General features: G+C 41.6%; 1 protein-coding gene across 4 annotated transcripts in view; it reads right to left on the reverse strand.

Annotated features, from left to right (window-relative positions):
- Positions 1 to 264: 264 nt before the first annotated feature.
- Positions 265 to 22374, reverse strand: part of CTNND1 (catenin (cadherin-associated protein), delta 1) — a 46431-nt gene continuing 24321 nt past the window's right edge. For 3 of the 4 annotated variants that reach the window (XM_012643945.1, XM_012643948.1, XM_012643946.1), the window contains 16 exons: positions 21997 to 22068; positions 21102 to 21254; positions 20149 to 20684; positions 15905 to 16368; positions 13656 to 13839; positions 12679 to 12796; positions 12041 to 12194; positions 10835 to 10903; positions 10060 to 10187; positions 9808 to 9958; positions 8900 to 9092; positions 8444 to 8558; positions 7787 to 7874; positions 4780 to 4842; positions 3935 to 4041; positions 265 to 3134 (listed from right to left, as the gene is read on the reverse strand). In XM_012643945.1, coding sequence (XP_012499399.1) covers positions 3123 to 3134; positions 3935 to 4041; positions 4780 to 4842; positions 7787 to 7874; positions 8444 to 8558; positions 8900 to 9092; positions 9808 to 9958; positions 10060 to 10187; positions 10835 to 10903; positions 12041 to 12194; positions 12679 to 12796; positions 13656 to 13839; positions 15905 to 16368; positions 20149 to 20684; positions 21102 to 21254; positions 21997 to 22068 — 2607 coding nt within the window. In that variant the 3' untranslated portion in view covers positions 265 to 3122. The remainder of the gene's footprint in view (positions 3135 to 3934; positions 4042 to 4779; positions 4843 to 7786; positions 7875 to 8443; positions 8559 to 8899; positions 9093 to 9807; positions 9959 to 10059; positions 10188 to 10834; positions 10904 to 12040; positions 12195 to 12678; positions 12797 to 13655; positions 13840 to 15904; positions 16369 to 20148; positions 20685 to 21101; positions 21255 to 21996; positions 22069 to 22374) is intronic. The other variant, XM_012643947.1, reaches the window with a different exon arrangement.

The following is a 22374-nucleotide window of genomic DNA, read 5'->3' on the forward strand; positions in this document are numbered from 1 at the left end:
ACGGAAATAAAAGGCTATTGACCAGTAGCCAGGTTTTTCTATATAGATAGAAACCATCTCAAGTGGGGCTACCAAACCTCTTTGGAAAGCAAGCTACAATAGCTTTTTGGCTTTGTGCCTCATGCTTCTAGTTGAACACTACAATTTTCAGACACAAATCAAGCCTTAAAAGGTAACAACTAGAATTCTTAGATTTCCTGGTCTTACTAGCCCAAGAAAGTTTTCAGACCCAAGTCCTAGTTCAACAAAATGAGATAGGACCAGCAGCAGCAACTATATAATTTTAATCTAAAAATTTAAGCATTTTACATAAATTCATGAGTCTTTTAATTATATGATAGGATATGAAAGCCTCAGAAAAATAAGTCTCCTTCCATAGGTCTTAATCCTTGGCCTCTGCAGTAGAGACAATCTCTGGTAATCCACACACAAATAATGTCCTACCAAATAGTATGGTCTGTCAAGTAAATAGGCCTATCATCTTCTGACTGAAGGACTGCATATAGCCTGAGAAGCCACATCATGGCCCAGTGATCACCACTTGTATACACAGGCCTTTTAATTCTACATTTTCATATTTATTAGAATGGCAGTTGGAGTTGGTAGCTTCTAATTTTCTACTCGTGTTATGTTCAAGAGGGCCACATATTGTAGTAATCTTTATTTAATGTTAGTTTTCTCAAATGTTACGAAAGAATCGCAGTGACTATGGAAGTCATTAATTCTTTATACTTTGGTTTCTTATCTCTAAGTGAGCAATAAGCTCCTCATGCTCAACTTCAGCCACATTTAATTTTTAAGAATCTTCGGGGGAAAAATGTTTCATGTATAATTAAAAAGAATGTTGTTTAAGCTGAGGATGAGCTCAAAATAAATCCTGGTATAAACTCCTTCTGGTTGCTCTGGAAAGAAAAAGGACACTGATAACGGAAGGAAGTAACCAAGATGAAGAGGGAAGAAATACAGCTTGAAGTGAAGAAATGACACAGACTCCCTACATACACACTTTAAAAACTTTATTTATATAAAAAACTTATTTTTTTTTAAAAGCATTAACAAGAGAGAAAGAAAAAGAAAAAAGGAACGGAGCAGAAGATGTGCCCCTTAGTAGTGTTCGGTGGGAAGGTGGGATTTTTGGTTCTCTGGAATTGAATGTTTAGTGTTTTTATAAATGAAAGAAAAAAACAGTTAAAGGTCCCCAAAAGCCCACAGCTGTTCTATTACCCACACCCCACCGAGAAAAAAAAGAGCACCAGGAAAAGAGCAGAAGAGGACAAGAGAAGCCAAGAGTGGAGCCGGGTCTGGATGGGGACGATTTCCCCTGTGCAGTGTGCTCGTAGGGTGACAGAGAGCAAAAGGCTCCTTTTTACCAGGAAAGGTGGATAGAAGTGGGGAAAACGGAAGGGAGAAAAAGGTAAATAAGGAATTTTAATGCATGGGGAAGGGGAGTGGTGGGTTGTGCACTTTTCTCCTACCCCATAGCCTCAATATATAAGGGAAGGGGAAGAGAGGGATAAAGAATTCCAGTTGCATGGAACAGAGCTTTTAGATTAAGGGGGAAGGCAAATTAAGGAAAAATATTAAAAAAAAAAAAATCAACCCGCATAGCAGCTGATTCCTCTAGCCCAACCTGTTAATATACGCTGAAGTGAGAGGGGGCAGTATTGGGGAGGGGGGAATTGGGGAGAGAACACTTTCCTCTATAACCCCTTCAGAGATGATGGTGAATTCTGGGCACCTAAGGAATAAGAGTTGCACCACTCACTCCTCCCACCAACCTCACTTTGAGATTTATCAAAACAGTATTTTTGCAAAATCCCAACCATATGCTGTTGAGCAAAAGCTTGCTATGGCTAAAATCAGAGGCTACATCAATCCCCAATGGAGAATCTGAGGTTCTCTAGGTCACTTCTCTTCTCTTTCTGCTATTTAGGGCCAACAGTGGGTAAGAAAGCAACAAAATACAATTTGCAAAATTATGAGAAATGAGACTGCAGAGGCAAAGAAAGGCACATGGAAGGGAGGGAGGAGATGCACCCAAGGCCAAAGGCACAAAGAAGAGGCGAAGCCAGGGGCAATCCCCACGTTATAAGGTAAAAGGGATAGGAGTTATATACATCAAGTCTTAGTTGGCCAACCAATCCAGGGTGGAGGCAGGGGAGGATAGGCCTATAAGGGCAGGAAAAGGAAAAATAGGGTAGGGGAAGCCAGCTTTGAAGCTTCCTGCCAGTTTCTGACTAACTGCTTCATGTACATTCCTAGTAGGCTCCTCCTAGAGGTTCCTCTTCTTCTCAAAAGACATTTTTCTGCTCCTTCTCAACCAAAAAGTCTTGACATTCTCCTCTTTCTATGGCCTTTTGCAAATAGCCAGGCCAAGTCAGCAGACATATCACAGGGTGGGAGAGGAGGGTTAACGACAGCCTCCGCAAGGGGCGGCAGCAGCAGCCCATGGTTGACATGAGGCTTGTAGAAGAGATGGAGTCTGTAGGTCCTTGACGGTCCCTGCCTCGGAGATGAGGAGAGCAAGGTTTCTTAATCCCGGTTCTAGGAGACCTCCACTTACTTAAGAGCCCTTGCCAGGTGGAATGTGCCAATGTTGCCAGCCTTCTTTGCTTCAAAAATAGCCATTAGGAATTAGGGAAGAGCTCACATTTCCCCTTCTCCAAAAGAAAATAAAAAGTCCCTTCCCCACCAGGAAAAAAAATCTTAAGAATCATCAGTTTATCAGATTGCTGGACATTGCATATACAGCATGTAACTTCCAAGTCTTCCCACAGCTTCCAGTGAAGATTCCCATTCTCTCCCTCCCTCCACACAAGGCCAAGAGTTCCAGGGAGAGCTGGCAAAAAAAGCTAATCTGCAGCAGTTGCTCAAGATATGCAAATAACTGAGTCAGGCTTCTTGGGAGAAATTGGGCTTGGGGGGGGGGGTGGGACAATTAAACTTCACTGGAAGAAGTTGGGAGTTGATGGAAAGAAGGCAGCCACTTAGGGCTATGAGGGCAGGAGGCAGCCTGGCAGTTGGCACAATAGTCCAGCGAAGAAAGGGAAAATCATCCGTCCATTTCACCACCAAAAAAAAGTACATATATTATAAGCCCAGATGGAACGGAGACAGTGGTGCTAAATCTTCTGCTGTGGAGGGAAAAAGAGAAAGAGAGGATGTTAATAGGGTTGGGAACAAGGAGACCCAAAATACACAGCTGAACAAATCTGAAGGAAGGAAGGCAGCACATAATGAAGAATCAGATCAACGACTGCGTGTCCCAGCCTTTTAAGAGGTAATAATCACAGAAGCAGAACCTCCCGAGCCCACATGGCTGAGACTAGTGTCTCTGGCCTGATCAGATCAGCGTGATTGGCAAACTACTGACACACAGGAAACTCCTTCCTCAAGGACGATCTTGGGGGTAACTAGAGGACATACCACAGGGGGGTAAGACACTTGGTCCCCCTCATCATCCAAAACCAATACATCCAACTCTTCCTCCAGAGATTCCTGCCCCTCGTCCTGCTGTGAACACATGCAATTTGTTAGTATTAATTAGTAAAGAGATAGGAACCTCACGAGTGTGTGCCAGACCTAGGGAAAATCCCAATATCTGTAAACTCAAACAAAACAAGATACAATAGTAAGAGAAGGGCAAAATATTCATAAACAGGAGGGACAGGAAGAAGGTAATGTATGAGAACAGATTAATTAGTGTTAGTCCCATCAGTAACATGTTTATAGACTGGCTTCCTCATCTCAACCACTGCAGAATAATGGCCCAAGAAATCCCAGCATAAGTCAAAACCCCTACTTTTTCCTGAAAACCCCTACCAGAAAAGGATGCTTATCTTTTCCTCTGTACTTTTTTTCCTATTTCACAAAACACACAGGCTTCAAAATAGAACTAGCCTTAGATGGACAACAGTAAACAAAGAGAATTTACCATCAAGGGTGTTGTTCCCTTCAATGGCTCCATATCGCCTAGATCCCCAGATCGATCCAGTGTTCTATTGTGGTCCCCTCTCTCATTCAATGTGGAATAGTTGTTATCTAGGGAAAAAAGTACACAGAAATATGACATTCCCTTATGTACAATATATAAAAAACAGGGAAGCATGAATTAGGCACCTCTGTTGAGAACTGAGCTTTGCCAAATGCTCAAGAAAGACATTAAAGTCTGATGGTCCCTGACTTAAAAAGAACTAGAATCTGATAGGGAAGACATTATGTATGAAATACTCAGATTATGACATATGATAATAAAGATCTGTCTGTAAAATGTATTGGAATTAAGAGAAGAGAGGGTGTAGTATGCTGCAATAGTTAGGAGGGACCTGACAAGGGAGAACGAGACTTGAGTTAAGTCTTTGGGGATAAAGAGAATTTAGAAAAGCAAACGGGAAGAACATTCCAGTAGGAGGTATTGAGCACAATTTAAAGAAACACAGAGTGTAAAGAGAGAATAGCAAGCAGACCAGGCAAGCTGACACAGAGTGCACGAAGAGAAGACAGAGAAGGAAACTGGGGTCACACTGTGATGGGCTGTAAGTTTAGAGACAAAAACTTGAACTTGTGTAACCGGAGAGGCAGAGGAAGATTTTCTAAAAAGCTTTGAGCATGTGGGAATGTGAAAAAGTAAATTTCTTTACATCCTTCCAAATGGAAATGATCAGCCAGTGCTCTTCTAGGACGGTAAATGATCAGGGTGTTAGAAAAAACCACAGTGCTAGTATCCCTCAGCCCAGTGAAATGTTACTCCACATCCTTCGGCAGGAATTAATCACCTACCTAATGATTTTGTGTTTGATCCCATATTGCTCATCTGAATTTCTTCCCGATCAGGTTTCTTATCTATATGAAGTGAGAAAGTTATCCATGTCAAAAACGAACTCTTCAAAATCTATACACAACATAAAAATTGCTCTCTGGTCTGCCCTCCTTTCTTCCCTTCATTCAAATTTCTACTTAGCACCCACTACGTGCCAGGCACTGATCACAACTCCACAGTTGTAACAAGCCCTCATGGGACTTAGAGTGATCGCTTTCCTACAGACTCTCAATACAAGAAACAAATCCATCTAAGCCAGCAGTTTTCAAATTATTTGTTCTCAAGGTCCCTTTACAGTCTTAAAAAGTATGAGGATCCAAAGAGCTTTCATTAGCATGGGTTATATGTATTAATATTTATCACACTGAGAAATTTAAAATATCTACTTCCTTAATAAATTTATGTTAATAATATTTTTAATAGAAAATATTGTTAATTTTTGTGTATCCCTTCTATTACGTTTGGCTTAATAGAAGACAGCTAGATTCTCATATCTGTTTGTTTTTTTTTTTTTGAGTCAAAATCTCTGTTGCGCAGGCTAGAGTGCCCTGGTGTCAGCCTAGCTCACAGTAACCTCAAACTCCTGGGTTAAGGCAATCCTCCTGCCTCAGTCTCCCAAGTAGCTAGGACTACAGGAACACACCCCCACGCCTGGCTAAGTTTTTGCTATTTTTTTAGTAGAGACAGGATCTTGCTCTTGCTTAGGCTGGTCTCGAACTCCTGACCTCAAGCAATCCTCCCACCTCGGCCTCCCAGAGTTATAGGATTACAGGCGTGAGCCACCATGCCCAGCCTAGATTCTCATATCTGTTTCTGCACTGAATCTGTTGGGATATGTTATTTTGGTTGAAGTACACAAAGAAAATATAGCCTCACACAGATAAAAAGTTGGAAAAGGCAGGAAATTTTTAATAGTCATTTCAGATAATTTTGGTTATCCTTCTTTGATAGTATATACTAGACAAGTAGCAGTTTCTTAAAGGTTAGCAGTCATGTGGAATCTGAAACCAAACTAACAATCTCTTCATATTCTGTTAAATTAAAAGACTGGTCTGTCTTGCACTTTGAATGGATCAATTACCCACACGTGATTTTAAAACATCATCCGTTAGTCACTTGCAAAATACTGGTTCGAAGACCTATGTAGATGTTTCAAATGTTAACACACATCATTATATAATATTTTTCTAAAATCACATTCATTCATATCACCACTGATTTCATTAGAAAGTCTTTTAAGTATTGGGAAGTTACCAAGCTCACAGTGGCAGATACAAGTTTTCCAAAATTACAATTTTCACTTGAAAGCCCAGGCAGCAAATACTGTCAGTTATTTTCTTCAAAATGACAAGCTCACTACATTCATTTTTGAGAAAATATCTGCTAAATATCCATGTATAAATAACCAGTTTATTTGCCAGAAATTTTTTCAAGTAAAAATGATGTTCATAAAAAAGTGGCTAGTCCAACTAGTAACTCAGTAACTTAAGCACTTTTCCTTGAGACAATCATCATGCTTTGGTATGCAGCAGAAGTGCTTTATGAGTAATCCTATTTCATCAGCGCAGAATATTAAAAAGATGTGTACTAAAGGGTAGAAAAATAGTACAATTATTAAGTTTTACAGCTCTATCAATTATATTCTTAAGTAAAAATGGCTTTTCTTTTAACTAAGTACATGGCAATGAAGACTACAATGACTCATTCAGTTTGGTGTCACTCCCCTGGTTTGTGCTAGGCCACCAGCAGTAAGCACCAGTTCTTCTGTACCGTCAGTACAAATGACAACATTCTTGGAATCCTTAGACTACACTTCAAGAACTAATAATCGGCCCGGCGGGGTGGCTCACGCCTGTAATCCTAGCACTCTGCAAGGCCATGGCAGGAGGATTGCTTGAGGTTAGGAGTTAGAGACCAGCCTGAGCAAGAGCAAGACCCCGTCTCTACTACAAATAGAAAACTGAGCCCCGCATGGTGGTGCATGCTTGTAGTCTCAGCTACTTGAGAGACTGAGGCAGAAGGATTGCTTGAGCCTACGAGTCTGAGGTTGCAGTGAGCTATGATGATGCCACTGTACTCTAGCTTGGGTGACAGAGTGAGATTCTGTCTCAAACAAACAAACAAACAAAAAATTAATGACCAAGGCAAAAGCCAGTGTCATAAGGGTCACAATATACACTTTAAGTAAAAAAGAAAGAATTTACAAAACAAAATATATGATTCATCTCTTGGGGAAAAATGTGTTTGCTCACATGGCAAAAGTGTTTAAAAAGCTATAACCTAAAATAGCAGTGGCCATCTCTGGGTAACAGAAACAAGTGATATTTTTGTGTTATTTTTCTGGTTGCCTGTATTTTTTAATTTTTCTATAATAAACATGTATTACTTAATATTATATAAAAAAAGTTTTTTGAGAGAAAGTTGTGCTATATTGCCCAGGCTGGTCTCGAACTCCAGGGCTCAGGCAATCCTCCCACCTCTGCCTCCCTAGGAACTGGGACTATAAAACATACACCACTGCACCTCGTCCCTATATGGAAATTTAAAAGAGGGAAAAAAAAAAATAGAAAAAAGAGACTAGGGTCCCAGTGATTTTGATGTCACAAGCAAATATAGGGGAATCACATCCAGGCTAATAACCTGTTTTGTTTTGGTTTCTAATGCTCCTACCTACCCACTTCGCATTACAACCCTGGAGCAGAGTATTATTACCTTCCACAGGGGTGTGGAACCTGCGGCCTTAAGGTGAAATGTGGCCTTCTAGGTCCTAAAGTGTGGCTTTTTGACTGAATCCAAATTTTACAGAACAAATTCTTTTACTAAAAAGAGTACAGCAGAGAAAGATGAAGCTTTTCTTGCCTCCTTTGGTGCTTAAAAAAGAACAATCTTGAAATTAGAAGGCTGCAGGTTCCCCACCCCTGCGCAGAGCGGCTAAAAGGAGAAGGGTGTGCCCTCTGGATACTGTACCTGATTTTTGGTTCCGGTCAATGAGAGGGAGAGTGCTGTCATCATATGAATGACTACTCTGGCTTCGAGAAGCGTTGTTTAGATTCACCTGGAAGCAAACACAAAATGCAATAATGCCACAGAATATTAAATTCACCCATATCTTACTCCTTAGTGGGCACAAACCTCTAAGTTCCTATTTCCAAATACAATTCTTACAAAAAGGCAACTCTTGTAAGGGTTGAATAAATACCCTATACAGTGAAACAAACTAGGATATATGGCTTCTATTTGTGTTCTGGAACAGATTACAAAGGTTCCAAACACTGATACTATCAGAAGGAAATATAGTCTCGGAATAGTAAACTACTTCAAAGAGCTATGGGGACTTGGGGAAAAGACAAAAAGGCCATCTTCATCCTTCATCACCACCAACACTTATAGTATATTATGACGCAGAGGAAGACCAGAGCACTTTCTGCAGCAAATGCACTGTTGCGCCCCACTCTTTTGAGGAGTAAGGCAAATAATTTCTACTAATTAAGAGATGGGTCAAAAATAGATTTAGTATGATGGTGAAAAAGAAAAAAAAAAAAAAAACTCAAAGAAGACAGAAGCATTACCCTGGGACCAAGGGGGGAAAAAAGGTAAAATTCTTGGTCTCAAGAGTTATCATACCTGAAAGTCTGATTTCTTCCACCCTTCTTTTTCCAGTGGCTTCCGCAGTTCTTTATATCCCCAGATGGTCTGTAATACAAGTGCTGCTGCTCGAACTTCTTTTTCTGAGCGGTTCCTTTTGAAGAGAGTAATATCATATGGAATTTGGATGTTAACACCAGGAAAGAAGCTTAGAACCTATACCCTCTAATAAGAACATAAGAATGTGGATGCCAAAATGGACAAAATCAAGTTTTCATCAAATGCTACATTCTATCCCAAGCAGTGACACAAAAAATGTTTAAGAGTCTGTTATCAATTGTGGATTAAAATTAAGATAGAAAATAGAGTAATACTCTTCACACTTCATACATAAACAAAGGGAAATAACCTTAGAAGCAAAAGAGGAAAGCTCCTTCCTAGCAACTCCCTTCTCATACAAATTCTTCCAGCTGTGATTTTAAGTGGTAAGCTCACCCTGATTTGTTGATCAACACCAGCTTCTCAATACCCTGTGTCTCTCGAAGCTTTTTGGCAGCCTCCAAGTTTTCAGCAATAACCTCATTGATGGTGTTCAAAATAGAGACGACGGTGTCCTCAGAGAAATTCCAGGAGGAGTTCTGCTGCCCTCCCGGCAGATTCTTTACCAAGTTAGGAATAGCATGTTTACCTATAGAAGTAGGACAGAAGGAACGTACGCAGGGAGAAAAGGCAGAGTCAGGTCATAAGAAGCCTTGCACTATACTTAAATGCACTGATCATATCAAGTATAGGTACTATCCATACAAATCAATTCATTTTCTTATGGGATTATCATATCAAAAAGGGCAAAGGCCTGGAACAGTCATGGATTTATTGTCCTTCCCACCCCTTTATCTCTTCTCTCCTTCGTTAACACTGAAACAACATGAATACTGTATATATCACATATACTACACAGTCCTTTCAGATATTCTAATAAAAACAATATATTGAATATTATAGTAATTGAATGTAATACAACAGTGATTCTGCCACTAACTAGCTGTATTAACTCTGGGGAAATTACTTAACTTCTGTGAACCTCAGTTTACTTATCCTATTAAAAAAAGAACCTTTGTAACATGTATGGATTAAATGAAAACAGAAAGGTACTTAACATTGCCTAGTAACCAAGTACTTGATAAATAAATAATAGCTATTGTTATTCTACTTTTGAAGAGTCATCATTTCTCATCTTTCCAAGAACCATTAAACTATAACTCTCGCCGACCCTTAGATTCATAAACTATGGAGGGCTAGGGTCCTTCCCTCAAGTCACTGCAATAAATTCAATAAATTATCAAGCACCCGCTAGATTGCGGGCACTATACTAGATGCTGAGGTAACAGCATCCAACTCCGTACCAATTAATTCTTTGTTGCGAGCATCCACAGCCAGGTTTCTCAATGCTCCAGATGCAGCTTTCACTACACGCTCATGTTCATTGGTCAGGAGGTCAGCTATGGCAGAAAGAGCCTTCTCTTGACGCAGAGCCGAGCGAATGTATCGACCATACTAGAAGAAACACATGGTAAGAGGTAAAACAGATTACAAATGGCACCAAACTAGTCATCTAAGTTCTCCCATCTCCAAATTCATTTTCTGAAGGTACTTACCGTCCAGCGCCCAGCACACAAGTTCTGAATCGCTCCAGCCGAGGCTTCTAGGATGGCAGGAGTCTTGCTCTCCTTGAGGAGTGAGATGTATATCCGAATCACCTCTGGCTGAAATAAGAGCTCATAGCCTGCACAAGAAAGGAAAAGAAGGCAGAGGATGCTAATCAATATCTATCAAAAAGGCTCTAGCTAACTGGAGTCCAGCCTTGGTACTCTGAATCAATGGATTTATGCTCCTATATCATTAGGCTCCCTCAACTCTCCTACCCACTCAACAGCAAGCTCAGAGACCTGATTCCATGCCTTAATAATAACTTATCCATGGTAAGAGCAGAACAGATATCAACTCATCATATTTAACTCCTGTCTTTCCTTCCTCCTTACCAATTATTTCTAATTTAACCCAGTCATTCACCCCACTTTACATTAATTAAGTAGAAGGGCCCATTGTAGACATAACATTTAAGTTTTTTATATCTATGGAGGGTTGTGAACTTTGGTTTCACTGTATTGATGATGATAAAGATCCAAGCTGTGAAAAATAAGCTTCTTATTAATAGTGAGGTTTAAGTCTCAAAAACAGTAGTGGCCACTTAGGATTCCTAAGTTTCTGCTCTAAGGACCTTATCCTATCCTATCCTCAAGTAACTTGAATAATTTCCTTAACAAGTAGTCCTTTCCAAGTTATTGTTATACTACTATGGAGTTTTCTAATACTTTCACCATCACTTCAAATCCCTAAGTTGGAGAGAATACTAAACATATACAAACTTACCTCGAGCAGGACTAGTTCTTTTAGGGAAATCCACTGTATCATTTGCTGGATCCTCTACAGGTTTTTTCCCTGTAGAAATGAATAAAAGAGGGAAAAGGGGTAAAAAGTTAAAGAAAGCAAAGATTGCACTTAGCATATTTTTTATTCTTCAGTCAGAATCTTTCGTTCAGAGATGCATGTTTGGGGGAGAAGGGGAACATAATCTGTCCCAGCAGGGGCTATGCAGAAACAAGGTCAGAAAACAGGCAGGAGATAAGTAAGACAAGGATAACCACTGTTGTAGCTACTGTCCTGAGTTCTGATAACAGGGACTGCTGCCCAGAAATAGCATGCCATGAGCTATTAGCTCAAGAGCTAAACTTGTTCCAATGTCTTCCTCAACTACATTTTCCTACATGCATTCACAGAGAAGAGTTAGACAAGAAAATACTAGGGAAGCTAAAACCAAAACATGCAAATTAGAAGTAGATAAGCACCTTAAAAGACTCCACTCACCTCTGGAGAACCATTCATCTTCCAGTGCATCACCCAAGGTGGAAAGCAGAGGAGAGAAACAAAGGAAGAAAAATGCAGGAGAAAGATGTCAGCAGGATTATGGACAAATAAGCAGGAAAGTACAGAAAGAAAAAGAAAAACACAAGAAACACAAAGGATGTATGGGGAGAAGGCCCCAAATTAGCTGGGTTCTCGTCCTTCACTGCCCCAGTCACCGATACTGAAACCACCACCACCTTCAATGAAGCACACAACACAGGGGAAGCAGCAGCAGAGCAAAAAGATATTCATGACCAGGCAGACTCCTATTCTGCTTGGCAAGTATTTTGTACCTAAAGCTAATAGTATTCTTTCCTACCAGGCATGGTGGCTCACACCTGCAATCCCAGCACTTTGGGAGGCCAAGGCAGGAAGATCACTTGAGACTAGGAATTCAAAACCAGCCTAAGCAACTTAGTGAGAACCTGTCGTTATAAAAACTAAAAAAATTAGCTGGTATGGTGGCATGTACCTATAGCCCTAGCTACTCGTAAGGCTGAGGTGAGAGGATTGCTTGAACCCAAGACTTCAAGGTTATTCTGAGCTATGATCATGCCACTGTACTCCAGCCTGGGTGACAGAGAAAGACTCTGTCGCCAAAAAAAAAAAAAAAAAAGTGTTCTCTTTCCTTTCCCTGTCCCACAAGGGCAAGGAACAGAAACCAAAACTTACCTTTGCCCTTCTTGGCCCCAAAGCAACTGGCAGCATGTGGCCCAGTATTGTTGGCAACACTGGGAGGTGCCTCTTGGTAACGCTCTGCCTGTGGGATCTCCCGGTGAACTTGATACGATAAGTTCCGAAGGAGGCAAACACAGTTCTCCACAAGCTTAGGGACAAAAGAAAAAAGGCTCAGAGAGAGAAAAAAATGCCTATTGTGATTTCCCAGCAAGCACAGGTTTCCATGATTCAGGTTTTAAAATGTTGATCCTCAAATGCACAGCCCAATCCACAATCTCTGAGGATGCCTCTTAAGCGCTCCAGGCTTCTCGAAATCCTTGTAGCCTCAGGCTAATGAAAAGCCCAACTCTGGACTTACTGGCTTCTGCTACTCTTTGGTGTGTGACCCAAAACTTGGATCACTGTTTTTACTACTTAGAAAATGTACAATCTTAGAAGACAGCTAAGCAGCTTTAAAATAATACAGGGGAAGGAAATTCTAAAGAAAACTGTTTTCTTCTCAATTGAATTCCCATTTTAGAGAGTAGGGCTGGTACAGATATTTAATATTATTTGAAAGCATGAGACGATAGGTCTTTACTACAGATATCTCATGGTTGTAGTGAATGGAATTCACTCAGACATTAACTTACCTTGCTGTCTGAATCCTTCTGCCCAATCTCAGCCTGAACAATGAAAATGAGGGCATCAACTAAACCATCACATTCCCGAAGTTTCCGGCGAGCTTCACTCCTCTCTGAGCTTACGTTCCTGAGGGGAAACCAGAAGCTTCAAGATGACTCAAATCCAGAAATCCTCCCTAAAATATCCCTCAACATCTACGAGCTTCCTCAATACTTTCTATTCACTATAACAAATACTGAATACCTATTATAAGGCACTGCAGTTGAGAGAAAGCTGATTCACAGTTCCTACCTTCTGCGCTTTTACAACCCACTGGGGTGTGGGTTAATAAATGTACACCAACAACAATAATTCAAGATAGAATAGATACTTCTTGTATGGAAGCACAAATGTAGCATGGAGCACAGCACATAGGGGTATATTCTGAAGAGAGAAAGGTTACATTGCAACATTTACAGGATATAGGAAGACGAAATCAGGAAAACTTTCATGAAATAAAGGCACTTGAGTTTAGCCTCAAAAAGATAAATAAGGAGAAAAGGCATCGGCGGATAGAAGGAATAGACCTTCCTCACCCATGCCCTACCTTCATAATACTCTGTACTCCTTTTGTTGCATTTAATGCAGCTTGACTTGAAGTACAGATAATTGAGGGCAGGGACACAGACACACACAAGTCCAGGACTAGACCAGTGCCTTACCCGTGGTAGATACTGAACAAGGGCTTAACCAAGTAGGTGAACAAAGCTAAAGACAACTAAAAGTGAGGAGGTTGTGTGGGGAACATCAAGCAAGGCAACACAGGTACATGCGGAACACACGAGGAAGAGGTGACAAAGGCAGGAAGACAGACTGGAGCTACAGGACACAATACTGATAGGAGCAGAGGCTGAATAACAAGCTAAAGATTTTTAATCTTTTTTAAAGAAATTTAAGTCACTCCTCAAAAATTCAATCTTTGCGTTCTCAAAGCCCCTAGTGTTACCTGAGGCAGCCAGCTGTGTTGGTGAGCACTGACTCCCACTCAATGTGGCGTGGCTTACAATCTTCATTAGGCTCCCGCTCCCAACCAGAATGTGGAATGATCACTTCATCTGTCAAGGCATGCAGTGCGTGGTCCACAATTTCCATTTTGATCGAGTCATGGGATGAGAGATTCCACAGAGTTCCTGGCAGAGACAACTTGTCAGATAGCTCTCAAGCACCCGACACTGTATGTTTGAACAATGTCAAAGAGAATTTCCCATTGCATCATTTCTTAGTCTTCCCCAATGACCAAGTATCTTGTAGTGATATTCAAGCTTTTTGTTTGTGACCCACAGCAAGAAATATATTTTACATTATAGCAGAATACATACAGATAATGAAATAAAGTTTTGTAAAACAATGCTTACTATAAAGCAATGCTCTCTCATCTATCTATACCACAGTTTCCCAGTCTTAGCACCACTGTTTTGTTTTTTTTGAGACAGGGTCTCATCCAGGCTGGAATGCAATGGCATGATTGTAGCTCACTATAACCTTGAACTCCTGGGCTCAAGCAATCCTTCCACCTCAGCCTCCTGAGTGCCTAGGACTACAGGTGCATGCTACTACAACTAATGGCTTTTTTTTTTTTTTTGAGAGAGAGGGTTTTACTACATTGCCCAGGCTGGTCTCAAACTCCAGGCCTCAAGTGATCCTCCTAACTCTGCCACCCAAAACACTGGGATTACAGGCATAAGACATTGCACCTGGCCACCACTGACATTTTGGGCCTGATAATTCTTTGTTGTGGGGAGCTGTCCTGTCCATTGTTGGATGTTTCCCAGTATAGCCATCTTTACTCATTAGATACCAGTAGCACTCCCTCCCCGACCACGGTCCCAAATTATAACAATCAAAATTATCTCCAACACTGCAAATGTCTTCTGGGGGCAAAATCACTCCCAGTTGAAAACCAGTGGTCTATAGTATTTCTTTTCCTTTCTTTCTTTCTTTCTCTTGAAATGCTGATTAGGTTCTACAAACTGTGTTCAATTTACACTAATGGATCATAACCTACAATCAGAAAAACTGCCGTTCTAAATAAATAAAGGGCCACAAGCTCAAGTGTCTAGGCCAGGCGTGCGGTGGCTCACGCCTATAATCCTAGCACTCTGGGAGGCCGAGGTGGGTGGATCGCTCAAGGTCAGGAATTTGAGACTAGCCTGAGCAAGAGCGAGACCCCGTCTCTACTAAAAATAGAAAGAAATTATTTGGACAACTAAAAATCTATATAGAAAAAATTAGCCGGGCATTGTGGCACATGTCTGTAGTCCCAGCTACTCAGGAGGCTGAGGCAGTAGGATTGCTTCGAGCCCAGGAGTTTGAGGTTGCTGTGAGCTAGGCTGACACCACAGCACTCTACTCCGGGCAACAGAGTGAGACTCTGTCTCAAAAAAAAAAAAAAAAAAGTGTCTATATGGGCCAAGCAGGTGGGTCAAGACAGGGAGATATTTAAAAGAAACTATCAAAATGTAGAAAAATGGCAATTGATACTCAGCTTCCATATTTGGGAGAAAGTTTCCTATGTGGCAGTAGTTGCTCAGAGATAACAGGATATGTTAGAGATTATTACAAATTAGAGAGCACGTGCTCCAATACTCCAATCAGCTTAGATCAAATACTGGGAGAAAAATAGATCCATCTTTTACCAGCTTGTCCACCTTTTCTTTTAAACAGATAGAGTCCTGCTCTGTTGCCCCAGCTAGAGTGCAGTGGCAGCATCACAGCTCACTGCAACTTCAAACTCCTGGGCTCAAGCCATCCTCCAGCCTCAGCCTCCCAAGCAGCTGGGACTACAGGTGTGTGCCACCACACCCAGTTAATTTTTCCTATGTTTAGTAGAGAAAGAGTCTCATTTTTGCTCAGGCTGGTCTCGAACTCCTGACCTCAAGCGATACTCCTGCCTCAGCCTCCCACAGTGCTAAGATTACACGTGTGAGCCACTGTGCCCGCTCACATTTTTAATAGAAGCCAAGGGACTGGAATTTTAAGTGAAATATCCTCAATTTTAAACATTAGCAACCATTTCTTTAAAATTTCAAAAGCCCTGCATGATCTAAACAAATCTGTGAGATGGATCCAACCCAAAGGCCACCAGTTAAAACCTTTAATAAAAAGTAAAAGGACTGGAAACCCCTCTAGCTCTCAACATCTCTAGAAGGTAACAGTAACCCAAACCTAACAATTTTCCTTAAGCCTAGAACTCACCAGTAATGACTTCAGTAAGGTCCATATCACGAGCCTTTCGGAGCAATCGAACAAGGGCAGGAACACCATCACAGTTTTTTATGGCAATCTTGTTATCCTGGTCACGCCCAAAAGAGATATTCTTGAGAGCTCCGCAGGCTCCAAGGTGCACTTCCTTTTTAGGGTGGTCCAACAATCCCACCAGTACTGGGATGCCCTTGAGCTTCCGCACGTCAGTCTTCACCTTGTCATTGCGGTAACATAAGTGTTGCAGGTATGCAGCTGCATTGGACTTGACAGCATCCAAGCGGAATCCTAACATGGCGATCACCTCTGGCAGCTCTGGCTGTCTCCAATTAGGAGGTGGGGGCCCTCCCTTGCGCAGGCTATCCAAGCTTGCTAAACTTCCCCGCTCGTGCTGGGCCAAAGGAGCCCAATAGTACTGATCCGATGGCACCTCCTCACCAATCATGTCTTCATAGCTCCTGCAAAGTTTTGGAAGAACCAAGAGAAAAGTGAAATATATCAAGCCATTAAGCCATTAGCTTCCTGGATGCTCCCATTATCCCTCATCTTCAAGGCACAATTAACCCCAGCTCTAGTACACTGATCTCCCCTTTCCATAAATGATATACTGATCAATTTTCCTTAATGGGATAGGAAAAATAAAGGTAATAATCTTCAAGGCGCCTGCAATTAGATTAAAACTACCTTTTTCTGTAAAGTTTGTTGGCTTAGAAAGTAACAGGCAAAAAAGAAAAAAAGAAAGGAACAGGCATTCAGGAGAGGTTAATCACAAAAGGCTGGGAGCAGTAGCTCACACCTGTAATCCTAGCACTCTTGGGAGGCTGAGGAGGGAGGAACGCTTGAGCTCAGTTTTAGAACAGCCTGAGCAAGAGCAAGACCCATCTCTACTAAAAAAAGAAAAATTAGCTGGGCATGTTGGCATGCACCTGTAGTCCCAGCTCCCTGGGAGGCTGGGTAAGGAGGATGGCTTGAGCTCACGAATTTGAGGTTGCAGTGAGCTATGATGACGTCACTGCACTCTACCCAGGAGGACAGAGCGAGACTCAGTCTCCAAACACATATATATACACACACACACACACACACACACACACACACACACAAAGAACCAAATCCTGATTACTTAGCATTTAGAGATTAAAATAAACCCTCAGACAGCAGAGTTAACCAAAGCAACTGACTCAACGCCACAGAAGTCAGCAAAAGCCTGAGAACAGTTCTTACAAACCCTTAGCTGAACAGGAAACGAAGCATTTACACACGAGAAGCATTTGGTGGGGTAAGACCTCAAAACACATTTCATATTTAAGCTTCGCCTTTATCCTACTTTGGAAATTATAAAAGAGGCTCACAGAGAAAATTAGTAAAGAACATCTTGCTACACACCATGTGAGGACCTGGCTTTGGTACTGATGGGGTATAAACTTGAACATTAATTTTGACAATTCATCTCAAGGTCACATCTGCTACTCAGCACGTATGTTAGAGATATGACTTCTATCCTCCAATTTCTAAAGACAGTAACTCCAATTCTGTCAAAATGGAGTCTACTAACCAACATCACATTTGGGATGCCCAGCCACTAGAAACAGACAAGGCAATTGACGGTAAGAGAAAAGTCAAACCAGAATGTAATTCTTCCTGTTTCAGTACTATCAACAACCACTAGAGGGTGAGTCTGTCACACTATTATTTATTCATAACCACCCGGAAGAGACCCATTATCTCTCACCAGTGGCTCCCACAGGAGAGAGGATTATCTATTGTATTGAGCTCTCCAAATAAATCAGTTATTTGTTCTACAAAACCACTCCTACTGTCACCAAATACTCAAGGTTGGCCAGTGCGGAAGGCCTGCCTCACAGGTATCAACATCAACCACACAACAGTGATTCAGAGGGATAAAGCACTTAGTAAAAAAAAAAAAAAAAAAAAAAAAACCAAGACTATTTTAAAATATCTTCGAAACAAAATAAGTTATATAGTTAAGTTTTAAAAGTAGGCTACTATTAATAATCAGTATATTAAGTAAGATTCCATTTTACTAGGGGAAAAATACGGTATGTTCACATGCATAAGAACTCAAAGGATGTCAACCAAAATGTTGACAGTGGCTCTTTATCAATAGATGGTGTGCTTTACTGAGTTTTTCAAGCTCTGCATTGAGCACAGTTTACTTCTATTACTGTTTCAATATAAACAATTACAACAATTACCATAACCAAAATTTTCATCACTCAGAAATCTGTCTTATATCATCTTTCACAGGCAGTGGATCAGGACATTCTTTCCTTCAAAGCTGTGACCACAAAGATCAAATGACTTGCTTAAGGCTACATAGCTAGTGGCAGAGGCACAAGTAGAACCAAGGTCTTTGAGTTCAGTGCTTTTTCCACTAATCACTGCCTCACTATTTAAGTTTGACCTTGCATTACTCTCCTAGACCTGGAACAGGAAGCAGCAAATGTTCTTGCTAGTCAAGCAGGTTTCCAAGTACAATGTTGTTACACTGGAATAAACCCAAGAACCAGGCCCAAAACCCTATTTATGTCAACTACAACAGCTAGGGACAGCAGAGAATGACCTGGCCACCCACACCTATCTGGTTACTAATGAGGAAGTCAGAAAAAGCCTACTTGCAACAGAGCCAACACCCTGGGCAGACTGCTTCAGTGATAGCTGCTATCTACCACTGCTCCAGGTTGCACCAGCTGCAGTCTGGTGCCCCTATAGGAATAAAAATGAGTCACATGGGAGTTGGATCAGCTCTCCAAGACAACCTGAAAGGTGAGTGACTCAGGCTTAGATAATGGGGCCTCTACCCCTGGGCCCAGCCCGTTCAGTGTTAATCAAAGCTACCCAATACCTGAGGAAAATGAGCACCAAGGCACTTGCTTTCGAAGGTCATAACCCCATACTGAGAAATTCAGCAACAGCTGCTAAGGTACAGCAAGACAATCATAAATCTTCCCTCGTTTCTTATTTCTCTTTGCCTGGAAAACATTGTCCCTAATTTTTTCTAAAGCAGGGTTGGCAGCCCATGGGCCAAACCTGTTTTTGTACACCCCCGGAACTAAGGATGGTTTTTATATTTTTAAAAGGTTATTTAAAAAAAGAACGACAATATACAATGATATATGATCCACAAAGCCTAAAATAGTTCTATCTGGTTCTTTACAGAAAAAAGTCTGCAGACCCCATTCTAAAGCATTCTCTCAAGGCACCAAGGAAAACCATCTACAAGTTCAAACATCAATCACTCCCTTATTCACATCACCAAAGAATCCCCAGGGACAAGTAGTAAAGCCATAGAGTAGGTAGCTGCTTAGCGACCTTTCAGAGTGTTGCTAATGAACCTCTCCCCCTAAGGATGCCAGGCTCAACACAAAGTGTCAGGGCCTTTGTAAGGTCAAGGTTTGTTTTTAACTTTGGGATTAAAACCACCACAGGAAGGTTCTTATACATACCCTTAACTGTCTCTTCTGGCTCTGAAAGCCTAAAACCCTCAACTCTATTGGGTTTGTTTGTTTGTTGTGTTTTGAGACAAGGTCTCACTCTGTTCTCAGGCTGGTCTAGAGTGCAGTGGCATCATCATAGCTCACTACAACCTCAAACTCCTGGGTTCAAGCTATCCTCCTGCCTCAGTCTCCTGAGTAGCTGGGACTATAGGTGTGTGCAGCCACACCCAGCTAATTTTTCTGTGTGTGTGGCAGAGACAGGGTCTCATTATGTTGCTCAGGCTGGTCTTGAACTCCTGTCTTCAAGCCATCCTCCTGCCTCCACCTCCCAAAGTGCTGGGATTATAAGCGTGAGCCACTGTGTGTGGCCCTCAACTCTGTTCTTAAAACCAAACCAGAAGCTGAAGATTCCAAGGAATGAGTATTACATGGCCCCAGACATCAGGCTCCTTTATGATGCACACGATCACCAAAAGGTGGTCAGATCTTAGCTAGACACAGCAGAAACCTTGGCATAAAAGCAAAGTCCATTCTTTTGGACCAATAACCATCACAAGTCATTTTCTATAATTAGAATACATGACTTTCACAATGAAAAAAGATGATATAGATGGTCAACACTAAGCAAAATCAGACAAGGGAAAAACAAGGTGGCCTTCTACCAAAAAAAAAGCAAAAGGGAGGAGGCCACAAGTGTCTCTGATCCCAAAAAGCTCTTAGATAGAATGAAAGGGACCCCTTGTCTCAGAAAGACCCTTTGCTTCCCCTACTCTTGCCTACCTGAGGCGTCGGCGAGGGTCAGAGGGTGTCCCAGTCCGACGGGCAGTGCCATAATCAGACATCATACCATAATCCAGGTCATCATAGCCCATGCTACGCTGGTCATCCTCTAGCCCATAAGGCTCTGGATGAAAACGATGCAGATCCACACTGCTCCCACCTACCCGAACCTGGGGCTGGGGCCCATACACATCCTGTCTACTAGGTGCCCTGTAGCCTTCCATGCTAGGCCTATACCGCTCCTCAATACGGGTCACCCGGGACAGACTGCCATAGTTGTCACTGCCACCTGGATAACCATCTTCATAGTGGCGACTATATCCATCAGGAGGGTAATGGAAGTTCCTGGGAAGGGTAGCAGTGCCTGCTTGCCCCACATAGGGACCAGGTCCCCCATTGCCATTCTTGCGGAAGTCACGACCCAGAGTCTGGATATAGTTGTTAGAAACTGATGAAGCATCCATAGGCAGCCCATCTGGTCCCATAGGGACTGGTTGTACTGTCCTTGTTGTCACAGTCTTCACTACTTTCTTAACCTTCAAGTAAGGAACAAGAAAAAGAAAACTAATGAAGAAAGTGAGCAATTAAATATTAGACCACTCTAAGAAACCCCTACACCTCTAGGTCTCTTTACCTAGAAATGCCTTACAGTCTGCCATCTATCTTTCTTTCCATCCTATAGGAAGTCCCCAAACAGAAAAATTGCCCTGGCAGTAACTCTGACTATAAAGGAAGCTACTATAGAACGTGATATACCTTCTCTCTTCCCCATTCCATTAGATTTTCCCATATCTCTTTTTTATCTTTTCTGACCAGAGATCACCTTCTTTATGCCATCACTACAGATCAATGGCCCTTCATTCACCTTAATTAAATGCTTAACCCCTCCACTAATAGAGAGCACAGGAAGATCTCTTCTATCACTCCCAGAAATTATACAAGTCTTAGCATACTGTGGTCTCTGTACGCCGAGTGGTTCCATCATCTGAGGTCTCCACAGAGACTACAGACATGGCTCCCTCCGGGTCCTCCTCCGTGTAGGTCTCCACAATCTGCCCCGGCTCCTGCATCCTGGGGATGGTGCTATACAGAAGGTGACTGTGATCCTGTATGAAAAAGAGAAAAAGGAGAAAGCTATTAAGCAGCCATATGTATTAACAATCCATCCTAATGAGAAGCGTAAGTGATGCTGCAGGAGACAAGGACTCCTCATGCATCTTCTAAACTTGTACAGAAGGACACTAGACATAATTTCCCAGTTCTAGTCATTTGACAAACACAAACTGAGTTAACTATAACCACATCAACATCCAAGTGACAGAGACAGCGGATTTAACTTTCCAGTTCTGGTCATCTAAGTGAATATGAATGAACTGTGTTACTTCATCTACATTTGAGTGACCCTTCAAAAGAACAGCACACCCAATAAGTAAAGAACTTTTAAGATAAACCAGAAAATCCCAATAAAAGCCATATTTTGACTGGCTCTATGTTACTCTTCAGATACTGCCTAAAGGCTCAAGACCAGCCAGATTTTAGGTAGGGTTTTCTGCAACATAGAAATATGCCCTCTCTAGAAAAGAAATGGAGTGCCTGGGGATCAAAATGGGGGTGAGGGTGGGGTGGGGATAGCGATGACGACCAGTGCCCATTAAAATTCATTCCAAAACAAAACTATATATACATACACACACACACTTTGGAGCTCCACTTTATTTTCTTAAATGAAAGAAACTAATTAATAGGTTTTTATAATGTGCCAGGCACTTTACAAGACACCAATATGCTCTTATAGGCTGGGGAAGATACAAATGAAGCAACCCAGGCCTTGAGACAAAAGAAAATTACCTGGGGTCCGTTGAGTTTCAAATCTGAAAATTTCTGTCTCTCCAGGTCAGCATCACCCACAAATCGGCCGTTCTGAAACACATCCCATAAGAAGACAATTCACTTTGTGGCCTTCCTTTGCTCTATCAAACATAAATGATCTTTTTTCCAAACAAAAAAAGGGCTTTCAAGAAGGTATTTGTGGCCTGGAGTCCTTGTGTCAGTACTCATAAAAAACCACATCACTCCTTAGTCTTAGCACTTTCCTCAAAATTGGAATCAGGCCTGGAACTCTGGCAGACTGGGTCTCTGCAACATAAGAATGTAAGCTCCATGAGGGCAGAGGGTTCCCCCCCGGCCCCGTCAGTTTTGTTTAATGATGTATCCCTAATGCCTTGA

The sequence above is a fragment of the Propithecus coquereli genome, unplaced genomic scaffold, assembly GCF_000956105.1.
Source record: "Propithecus coquereli isolate 6110/MARCELLA unplaced genomic scaffold, Pcoq_1.0 Scaffold202, whole genome shotgun sequence".
NCBI lineage: Eukaryota > Metazoa > Chordata > Mammalia > Primates > Indriidae > Propithecus > Propithecus coquereli.